Raw genomic sequence first — 12120 nt, 5'->3', positions numbered from 1 at the left:
CATACATGCATACATACATACATACATACATACATACATACATACATACATACATACAAACATACATACTATACATACATACATACATACATACACACACACACATACATACATACATACATACATACATACATACCGGCATACTTACATACATACATACACACATACATACATACATATTACATACATACATACACACATGTCTGTTCATACTGTGCATACATACTGTGCATACATACATACGGTACATTATATACATTGTACATGCACGCGCGCACACTCACACACTCACACACACAGGCACTTTCCCTTCTAGATAGTCCTAAAATGAAACTTTCTGTAATGTATCATTATAGGTCAAGTTACATAACATAAGACTATTCATTAGACTAGCATACTCACTTGCTAAATCTGTTTCCCTTTAGATTGACTTCTTTTAAATTATTTACAAGTCCAATATCTTCCGGTAGCTCTGTCAGCATGGTATTAGCAGCTTTCAGTACTTTTAGTTTGGTATATTTACTGAAGTTTTTAGGCAACTCCTTTAGTCTGGTGTAACTCACGGCTAGGACCTAAATATATGAAAGAAAATATTAATATATGGCCAAAAATAAATCTAAAGAAATTGCATTCTAATTTATTTTCAGGTGGTGAATACAACTGTCACTCATGTTTTTAAACACTGAATATCTGGAACTTGAGTTTTGAACTCCTTGAAACAAAAAGAGTATAATATCATTTTCCCAAGATTCTTTGCGGTGAAGTGGTAGAGTTTTAATTCAGTTAAACATCTGGCTGAACTTCGCAAAACTTTTAATGTGTTCAATTTTATTTGTAATGAATAATTCCCATACGTATTGAATAAAGTCACTTGGTTCTGGTTGAATGATTGAAAGGCATAAGTGTGTTTGGATTGACTTCCCCTTTATAAAGGCCAGGGATTTCAGTTCCAGGTTCTCACAATCAACCATCGCATCTCTGTCGAGGGGTAGTACAAGACGCAGTACCACTTTTGGCTGTCTGCGGCCACCAGGGGAGAGATCACCGGGTGTAAATTAAGACAAAGGTGGAACTTCGTCTCATACTCACCACATTTACACATCCTCTGCTTAAGCTTTGCCCCAGGTGGAAAGACATGGTCAAATATGACTTTTTGTATAACGCTTACCCGTAGTGTTTCACTGCAATCGATGAAATCTTCTGGTAGGTATTCGATGGGATTACTGCAGATATCCACACATTCAATTTGATGACACTGACCAATACCATTGGGAATTTTGGATAGGTAATTCTTGAAGAAACAGAATATTTTCAGATTGGGAACAGTACTGAAGAGGTCTTCTGGCAGCTGTGTCAAACTCTGGTCTGTAAAATTGAGGTGTGTGATGTAATTATTGTACCCTACAAATAGTTCAGATGGAAACTGTCTGATGACACCAAACAGGGCTTTATTATAGTGGAAGAAGTGGGCTTTACAGACGTAGGCACCCTTCTGTTCAGTCAGACCGTGTTCTGTCTTCAAGATGGATTCCAAATCTTGAGATGGTGAGTCTGCCAGTGCAGCTACTGGAGGCATTTCTAATTCAGATTCTAACCTCCTCAGTACTTTTTTCTTCATCTTTGGGCTTGATTTTGTTTTTGCTTTTGGTTCTGGTGCAGTCAGATTGTAATATTTCTGTAAGATTTTCTCTAAGGCCTGAAAAATTGAAAAGAAAGAAAGAAAGTTGACTTTAATTAAGGGGAAAGTTCACCTGAACAACAATGTAACTTCTAATGAAAGATAACTGACTCAAGTTATACCATTTTTTCAAATTTAATGATCATTCAAGACATGTACTTTATTTAATAAGAACTACCCTAATGAAATAAGTCCCAATACAATGTCACACAAGCTCAATAAACAAACTCCGTTTGGTTAATCGGGAGGGGGTCAGGCATCAATACGATTGCTGAACTACGTAATCATATTCTCACTTCTTACAAAATTTCAAAATCTTTCACACCTTCAATGATAACAGATTCAGTATTTATGACCGAGATGTTGAAATGTTGGGTAAAATTTATTTCTAATACGATATGCAGTGCTAGGTTTCTGGATAGTATTTTAGTGTGTTTAGTATCATGTTTTTACATTGCATCGATTGTAGTGAGTGTGACCGCTACATTTTTCATCATGTGGTTTACATCATATATAATCATGTAGATGTCACATTCATGAACGTTTGTTAAGGGGGGGGGGGGGGGGGGTGGGGGTGGGGGGTGGGTAGGGGTTTTTGTCATTTACTGAGCTTGTGCGACATTGTGCGATGATTCCTAACCTCATTGCTTTGTGTATTGCATGATTTTAGATCATTTACATGTACTTGTTATGCCATACATATTATTATATAAATGATAGCCAAAACAGTATGTGAATGTTCCATGCATGTATGTGAAATCACACACACACTGTCTTTCAAAATATTTATGAAATAGGCTTACTTAATTTGTAATTTTAATCATGTGTATATAATACATTATATATTTTGAGTCATATTGAGTACCTTGCTGTGAATTTCTGTATATAAATATATGAGAGAACAGGTCAAGACTAGCTGTACGTTATATAATGACTCCCCATTTACCCAATGTTATATTCATTTGGGGTAAATAAACTTATTATTATGTAATGACAAAGACCGCCATGACACATGAGTGACAGCATGGTATACTAGGGACATGTTTGCATTGTTTTCTACTGAACTTTCATTTGCAATATGCTAATGAAAGTATGGCAATAAAGAACACCGCAAGTGCTCACATCAGCGTACATCATGGGGTTCTGCATATTATCATCTAGCATGGACAACTTACATGTGGTTTCCACTGTTTCTTCTTGTCCTTATCTTGATCTCCAGGTTGTGGTATGTACCAATAAGTAGACACTGACAACGCATAGAAATATAGCAATCTCTGTACAGAAAACTCAACCTGAATGATAAAAAGACAATATATTTTTAAAAAAAATATAAGTCTTCACATATGACAGGCCCTTCCATGATATTTGAAATGTTTAAATATGATAATGAAGATTCATTTTCAAATCACACCAAGTGAAAGATACCATAAATAGAACCCACTATTAATGTCTATAATACAGGTATTTCATATAATTTTCTTGTTTTGTTGTTCATAAAACCATAAAAGAGTTACACACGGTTTAAAAAATAAGGATCATAATTCGATGTGTCATACTTTGTAATCACAGATTTATGTGCTAAATAATTTGTTTAAAAAAAATGTTCTTCAATCATAAACAAAATTTATCAAATTTCATTCACAGTAATTATTTTATTATGAAACGGGAAATATTTGCAGTCTTGCGTTTTCCCTGTAGAAGGAAACATACCAGAAGATAGAAATATGTCAGAGTTCTCAAAGAGAATATTTCCATGACTGACCATTAGCCGAAATATCCAATCTGAGAACTCTGTAGCTCAGCACAAACTGTCCATGTACTGACCTGTTCTCGAGACACTGCATCTGTCACCTTTGGAAAGAGTTTGCTATAATTTGGTAGGTAAACTTTGTGAGCTGCAAGCATCGCACAGCTGAGGAAGAAACTAGTTGTCAGTTCATTAGACTCCATTATCTTTGTTCCTTCTTCCATTGGGATACCAGCCTTGTCCAGGAAATGTATCAGACTTATTTCTGTAAGGGATAAGGAATACAGACATATGGAAAAAGAGAAAAAGTGGTAAGAGGGAAATAAATGATACAAGTACATATGTAGAGATGATTGTTGATGTTGGATAAAAAGAAACATTGAAAAAGAAAGAAAGAATGAAGTGGGAGGCATGGAGAGAGAGAGAGAGAGAGAGAGAGAGAGGATATACATACATACATACATACATACATATGTATGTACCGATGTACATACATACATACATGTACATACATGCACACATACATACAGACAGACAGACAGAGACAGACAGAGACAGACAGACAGACAGACAGAGACAGACAGAGAGGGGAGAGGTAGGGAATATATGTAAAAAGAGAAAGGAATAATGAAGAATGAATGAAAAAAGATGAAAAAATAAACTTATCCAACACATAACAGTGGTACATTCAACTTCATAGGATAAACCAATATTTTACTTCTTAAAATTGTTACTTTTGGGATGGGAAAAGGAAATGTTTAGTAAAAGGGAGTGTTCACCAGATGAGTGTATGCAACATATACATTCACGATCAAAGTTGATCACTTGGCAAAATGACTCTGGATAGTTTTTTCTTTTACTAGTGAGAAGAGGGTAAACATAGTCATAAGAGTCACAAGATGTCTTGGTTTCACTTAGAGCAATAGATACTCACAGTTGTGATACTTGACATTTAGACTGTCGACAGTCACTCATGCATTTTTTGCTACATTTTATCTAAACTAAAGTTGTCGCCACGCTCCGATCTGGTGCAATACTACTATAATCGCATACTGATATCGACAGTCTACTTGACATTAATAGGCACCACATACTGGGCTAATGATTAAAGTAAAACGTAACAGTATACCAGTACCTTCATACTTCATATGGCATGCTATAAATGATTGTGACGAGCAATGCCAGCAGTTTAGTTGACTGTTGCTGATTGTACCGATTACTTCGTTTTCTACACCTTCCCTTTTCTACAAGATGTAGTTACAGACTGATGTTTTTCAAAAATAAGCCATGAATAATGCTAAACTGTAGATGAATCTTAATATCTTACCTGTACCATCACAAAGTATATGAAGATCTACACTAGATACATCATGTACTAATCTCCTACATGGATACTTTATTGTATTGTCATCTATCACCTTAGGAAGAAACACAAACGCTCCATGGCTTCCGTCTGTTTCTCTGCACAGCTTGTAAACATTGTTGAACCAATAGTCTTTCCAAAACTTCTTTGTCTGCTTGTAGTGTTTGATAAGTGCTAACAAAACAGGAAAGAAATAATTTAAGTTTTTAATACATCAGCAGTAAGTAAAGAAATGACTGGAAAGGTCTGACAATTATGTGCCTCAGAAATAACAATCTTAAACATTTGCAGTTACTTTGCTTAAGAAAATTAAAAACCATTTGCAGTTGAAATCAAGGCCATGAAATAACTGTAGGAAAAATAAAAGATTATCAAAAGATGAAGCACATTCTAATTTCTTTATTATAATAAAATTAGCATGAACAAATCTGAATAGCCTCCCCCAAGGAACATGCAGACCAAATATCAAAGAAAGTATTCCGACTGTCGGTTTCAGAGAAGAAGATGAAAATAGAAAAAGTTGACAGGCAGACGACAGACACCGCCAGAAAATCAAGATAAACCTTAAGCTACGCGTCAGTTGTCAATGACAGTGGAGCTAATAACAAGACCATTATTGCAAGTTTGGAAGGATTTCAGAACTTTGGTTATTAGGGAAAGTATATGTAGTGTGGTCCCTGGAGCACTTCAACTTTGGTTATTAGGGAAAGTAGTCCCTGTAAAGTAGTTCCTATTGCACTTTAACTTCACTGTACATATATTTACATAACAGTTCTGTTGAAGTATCACTTACACATTTGGGAGTGGTGGGGTGCAGTGTGCATGTGTGTGTGCGTGTGTGTGTGTTGATTGATGCGGAATTTCACAAAGCTATAGCATATTTCAAATGTTATTCATTACCTCCAATAGGGTTAAGTGAGTGCTCACACTGAAAGGATTTCAATACTTCTGGATCACAATTTGTTGAAAGAGCTTCAACTTCATGTAGAATTTGAGGACTACCATCAATTTGTTCCTGTTAAGATAATACCAACAGCAAAAGAAGTTAGTTTCACTCAAAAATAAAATGCTATACAATGTACTAGAAGCAAGAGCTTTTGCTACATGAACATGGGTTCGAATTGTACTTGTACACAGGTAACATGAGTGTTAAGGTTAGATTTTTGTCCAGATAGATGAGAAGATTTACAACATCAAAGAGATATTTTGTCTCGCCTGACAAAAACATGTTGCAATGTTGATGAGATTTTGTCGAGCCAGGTGACATTTTGTTTCAGGTTTTATGATTTAAATGCAGCAGAACCAGTGGCATAGACAGGCATTGTCAGGACATAGAACGGCTGGAGTATATATTCCATATTTTTTGTTCAACTTGGCTCGTGCATGGCATAATGTATTGTATAGGACAGCACAACTGTTAAGGCTGGACAGTGTGACTGCTCACAAAAAAAGTGGGTTTCTAATATTTTTGACTTACACTTGTGAAGGCATGGTAGGGAGCTGCTACAGCTGAGATTTCATTCAAATATACCTTCCAATCAAATGTGTGATTTGTTTTATACCCTGTAGGTTAGAAAAAAATGAAATCTTACATGTCTCAAGTCTTTTGGACCATTATAACCTGAAAACCTTCATAGCTTGTAATACCATATTATATCAAATAGACGTTACAATTTGAAATATTCTCAGAAGCTGATTAGTATCAGTGGGAGTGATTACATACATGTAAGTCAGACTTCATGATTATTCAAATGAAGTCATTATGTAAATGAACGTATTAACTGTAGTGAACTCAGTGCACAGTGAATTAAAGAGTGATTACCTCTGGGTGCCTGTAAATCAATGTTATGTGTTTTACAGAATCCAAGTGGATGGAGATCTGTACTTGTTGGTTCACACCAGTAGTCGTAGTTTTTTCCCCAGCCATCAAAATGTATCAAAATGTCACCCTCGTCATTAATGTGATCAACGGTGGCAACACATGTCATAGGATTCTTCCTATCCCGTGCTTCTAGTCGCATACCAATTTCAAAGCCTTGTGATGTAGATCCCCATATCTATGAAGAAAAACAAACACAGCAGCAATGGCATTGAGGTAAAACTGAATATAATTTAAAGTCATTTCTTTCCAAACAATGACCCAAACACATACACACGCAACAGTGGTGCGATCATTTTGATGTGAACAATTTCCCAATAAGACAACATATTAAGTAATATCCCCATCAACACACACACACACGCACGCACAGACGCACACACACACACGCACGCATACACACACACATACGCACATGTACATGAACACACTCATGCATGCATGCAGACACTTACACTCACACAGAACAATACAAACTTAGATATACCTTTGGATTGAACATTATGCTTGGAAAACCACACTCTCACAAGCCAGAGCATTTTTTCCCGGCTTACGAAACAAAAAATAACCCTTTTGGCATTGGCTGATATGACTCGCCATAGAGGGCGGTGATTTATGACAATGAGAAAACCACAGAACATCTGAATTTTAGTGTCACACTTTTGTTTGTAAGAGCTCCAAAACATATGAAGATGTGCAGCACATGACAACTACACTTAACCACTATATGTATACACAAAGTCGTGTATATATCTAAATTCAACTACTCACTGGCAGAGATGATGATGATACTGTCACTGCCATCTGGTCATTTGCTTTCACTACGATATATGGTAACAGTTGATTGGTATTTTCTAGCACAGACTCCCTAAACTTCTTGTTATTCTTCAGGAATACCATCTGAAAAATAACCAATAGTTTTATACAAACAATAGTGATTAATTATGTTCATTAATCATAATAATCTGTCTATGGGGTTGGGGGTTAGGGGGGTTGGGAACGGTTACTACATGTATAACAGAAATGAAAATTGGGATATTGAAAAATTAAAATGGAAATGTGGCCCACACTAGGTTACTACATTTTCAATGAACAATTCCTACGAGTGGGTTCATTTTGCCAGAAACAAATTCCATAAAGATAGGGTTGATTATTAAAAGACGCATGCCTATTTAAGTTACATCACACTTCAGAAATATCTCAAATCACAAATAAAAGGTGAAATTGATATAAAAAAGTCACAAATAAAGACAAAGTTGTCAAACATTTTGCATGGTATTTGTAAAGGTAGGTGGTTGTGGTCCTGGATATTAAACAATACTGGTAATATCGCGTGCCCCCACCCACACTGTATAGCGCCCCCAACGGCCACAAATCCTCAATCCTTTTCTGGAGTTTTTAATACCTAGTAAAGTGTTCCTTTTATGGCAATAAACACCTGTACATGTAGGTGTTTTGAACATGGGCAGCATACCCTTATTTGAAATCTACAATCAAGTACCCTCTTTATAAGACCCTTTAACTTACCTTTGATTCTAACTCTTCAGACCCAGTTTTCTGTGTTTGCACAAGTTTACAAGTGAACAAATCACCAATTTTAACTGGTGTAAACATTTCAAAATGGCCCGACACCCCTAATCCTACATTACCAGTCTGTAGGCATTTCATAACCAATACAGAGAATTCATCAAATTCGTGTGGACACATCATGCTGCCAAATAAAATCTTCATGTCTCGGCCATTCATTTTATAACTGAAGATATTTCCTGATTGTGCTTTATCTTCTGGTGTAGCAGCAGAGCGATCACTTCCCACACATGTTGAAATTGATACAGGTCCCTTGTTCACCTTCTTGTACAGTTGCTGAAATATAATAAATGAATAAAATTGTGACATGCAAAGCTGCTTCACGATGACATTAACGTAATTTGTGTAACTTGCTTCATGACAACTTTGTTGTAAAAAAAATTTTGATGGGCCTCTGTAATCCAAATTTGTCCACACATGGGTTACCAGCCCTGCTTATAGAAGGTGATTAATTGTAGCATACCATTCATCTAGAGACACCCTTGCTACATGTAGTATGAAATAGTTGTGTTTTAGAGTGAATTGTTAGATTTGAATTTTCAGTTCAGTTGGAGTAAATAAATCCAGTCTCCTTCTGGTGACAAGCTGTGTTGCACGAGCCTTTGACAAGAACATACTATAGTCTCTCACTGTGTAACTGACTATTTGGTACTGCTGGATAGTTATAAGATCTTGAGTATAAAAAATGCAAAACTGTCTACTCCCAACTCTATTACTGCCCTCTTTTGATGGAGCTGGGTATCAAAATGAGCCAATAGACCCTTCCAATAAATTACGACCTCCTGTGATGAAGTTGGGTAGTATTAATGTGAACCAATAGACCCTTCCAACATACCACACCCTCTTGTGCTGAAGTTGAGTAGTAATACATAACACTGAGCCCCTTCAATGAATCATGGTCTTTTTTTTAGAAAAACATCAATCATACATGTTACATTAGTTTCTTTGACAGTATAAAACAAACAGACTTCTAAGTCATACTTACATAAAGAATGTCGCAGCAATTCTTCGATGTTCCACACTGTGGACATGTTATCATTTTGGTGTGTATATTTCTCTGACTATAGTAGCTACCAATGATGGCGCTGTTTTCCTGGACTGGAGTTGACTGACACATAAGTGAACAGGAGATTGGTAACTGTGTCTCCCCATCTGATTCTTTATGTTTGGCTTTCCAATTGTGGATCAAACTCACAGAAGTGTTGTCTATAAAATGGCACATAGCAAAGAGTATTTATATAGGTCATAAAGGTTATTTGGGTAATTTTATAAACCTGGATATGGTTTTGACTTTGTAGTACAATGTACATTAAACATATATTTTGAGAGTAACAGCTAACTTAAGGTAATTCAGATGGATATTACCTACTTATAATACAAGAAAAGTCAGCACATTTTGTCAAATTGTACACACGTACATACATATATACAAGTCATACATACATACATACATACATACATACATACATACATACACACATACACACATACATATACATACATACATACATACATACATACATACATACACACACACATACATACATACATACATACATACACACACACATACACACATACATACATACATACACACACAAACATACATACATACATGCATACATACATCACACATTGTACATACATACATACATTCATATACGTATGTATGTATGTATGTATGTATGTATGTATGTAGTCATTCATATAAGCATACATACATACATACATACATACATACATACATACATACATCAGCCAATCAATACTATGTATCATTCCCACATATACCCCCACCCAACCCCACTTTCCAATTCCCCTCCTCCTCTATCAACCTCTTACCTGGAGGTAGATAGTCATCCTTTGAGTGTTGCTGTCCACATTTGTCACAAATCTGTGGTGACATTTTGTCCAATGTAAAGATTGCCACTTCTTTTGGGTCACTTGTCTTCTCCAAACAGGTGGGACATACAACCTTATCCTAAAACACAGAAAACCAAATTGAACGTGAATTCCACTCACCTCCAGGTTAAAACACTGAAACAAGGTTCTGATACATACATGTACACTGTACGCCACATTACTTATGATTTTGAAATCAAACATATTTCAGTTTTAACACTCAATGTAATTTCTCTGCTGATAAAATTAAAATATTATATCAGAAAAACTTTTAGATCTGGTCTATGTCCTAATACCTTACTTAACTGCGTTAGTACCCTGGGATCTTTATTTGTAACCCATTCTTAAAGTGTGTGTGTGTGTGTGTGGGGGGGGGGGGGGTACTTGCTCAGACATCCCTCCATTGCAAAGACCCCTTAAGTTACCAATATTGATTTTACTTGACAATGTATGGTTTACATGTTACAAATAGACATTGTTCTGACAAAGTGAAAAGTCACAACAGAAAAGAAAAAGAGGTTTTTATTTAGAATACCGAATGACATTCTGAAACAACTTACCGTGACCAAAATGTGGGGGCTATAGCTTGTAATCACACTTGAAATTACCATGGCGATGGTATTAAATGTTTTGTACATTAGTTGTATCATAACATCTTGCCTGAATGTACAACAGCTGAGTTCAATCTTGCAATTATCTGAAATTATGCAAAGGTACAAAATAGCTCTGTTATTTGTGTGGCTGGACATATGGATGAGAATTGGGTAATCTATTTCGGAATTTGAAATGATGAAACAACTGTTTGGTGTTTATTTTTCCTACTTAAGAATATGAAATGACATGGTCCAAGTCTGTGTTTGTAATTGATTGGGGTGGGGGTGGTAATTGGTTTGTTAGTGTACATACAAGACACAGGGTAAAACACAGTCATTGACAAGTAATGACTTATAATGATAAATACTAAGCACATTATCAAACTATCTATGCATAGTGATGTTTCCATACACACTACTGAAGTACCAAATGCTTAAATATGCAGAAAGGATGTGGCATGCATATATTACCGTGTTTACAAAATGTACACATAGGGGAGGGGACGGGTGTGACATGCATATTTACTGTGTTTACGAAATGTATGCATAAGGGAGGGGGAAGGGGGTAGTCGAATGACTCAACCTTTTTAATGAATGTACATGTGTCATGATGTGAGGTTTGAATTTTATTACTACTTCTTCAAATTCTTGAATAACTTTTTTGACAGCTTTGTTGGAATATTTATGATTTATGCATTAGTCAGAGAAATAACGTTTTATTTTGCAGAAACTGGTTAACATAGTTCTTCCCTATTTATGTCTACATTGAAATAATCCAATATAGAAAACAATAGGACTGAACTATTCAAAAGAAGACATAGGTTAGAATGATTACTAGAACACCAACCTTTGACACGAATTAGTATATCAATAGTTCCTTGCTGCATTAGAAGACCATTTTTCCAACACAACATTACATCACCAAATATACCACACTGCTGAAACACCAAGACACACAGTCTTTCAGGAAGACCTTCCTCAAAGTGATAATTTTTTTGTATTCTCTTCTCAGTCTTGGACGGTATCTCTGGCCAATAATGTGTCTTTAAGTAGGAAAAAAATATTCAGTTACTTTTAAGCACATTATTTAATAAATACTATCACTGTCCAATAAAGCAATACAAAGTTGAGTGTTATTTTCCTGGCTGTATCTTGTATGTCCCCGCTAAAAGCTTGAACTAATTTGTTTAAACTTAAACAAAGCCTACATCTAATTAGAACAAATAACTAACATTGAAATGTTATCACACGACAAGGAAGGCGATTCGTATTTGCAGATTTGTATATACTAGCATACTCAGTCAGAGTTTTTACATGAGAGTATGTTTTAACACATTTTAATAGGGAGAAATTTTAGAGTGAAGACAACAA

General features: G+C 35.6%; 1 protein-coding gene across 1 annotated transcript; it reads right to left on the bottom strand.

Moving 5' to 3' along the window:
- Nucleotides 1-531: 531 nt before the first annotated feature.
- LOC144444213 (uncharacterized) lies at nucleotides 532-10767 on the bottom strand. Its single transcript, XM_078133630.1, has 13 exons — nucleotides 10717-10767; nucleotides 10097-10235; nucleotides 9240-9460; nucleotides 8195-8530; nucleotides 7439-7567; nucleotides 6611-6845; nucleotides 6266-6351; nucleotides 5689-5803; nucleotides 4753-4962; nucleotides 3503-3690; nucleotides 2854-2970; nucleotides 1090-1696; nucleotides 532-572 (listed from the first exon to the last, which is right to left on the bottom strand). The coding sequence occupies exons 1-13, from the start codon at nucleotides 10765-10767 to the stop codon at nucleotides 532-534; spliced, it is 2475 nt and encodes an 824-aa protein (XP_077989756.1).
- Between the last annotated feature and the right edge of the window lie 1353 nt (nucleotides 10768-12120).

The sequence above is a fragment of the Glandiceps talaboti genome, chromosome 13 (genome assembly GCF_964340395.1).
Source record: "Glandiceps talaboti chromosome 13, keGlaTala1.1, whole genome shotgun sequence".
Classification (NCBI taxonomy): domain Eukaryota; kingdom Metazoa; phylum Hemichordata; class Enteropneusta; family Spengelidae; genus Glandiceps; species Glandiceps talaboti.
The sequence above is the reverse complement of the archived record's forward strand: the minus strand, read 5'-3'. Positions and strand labels throughout refer to the sequence as shown.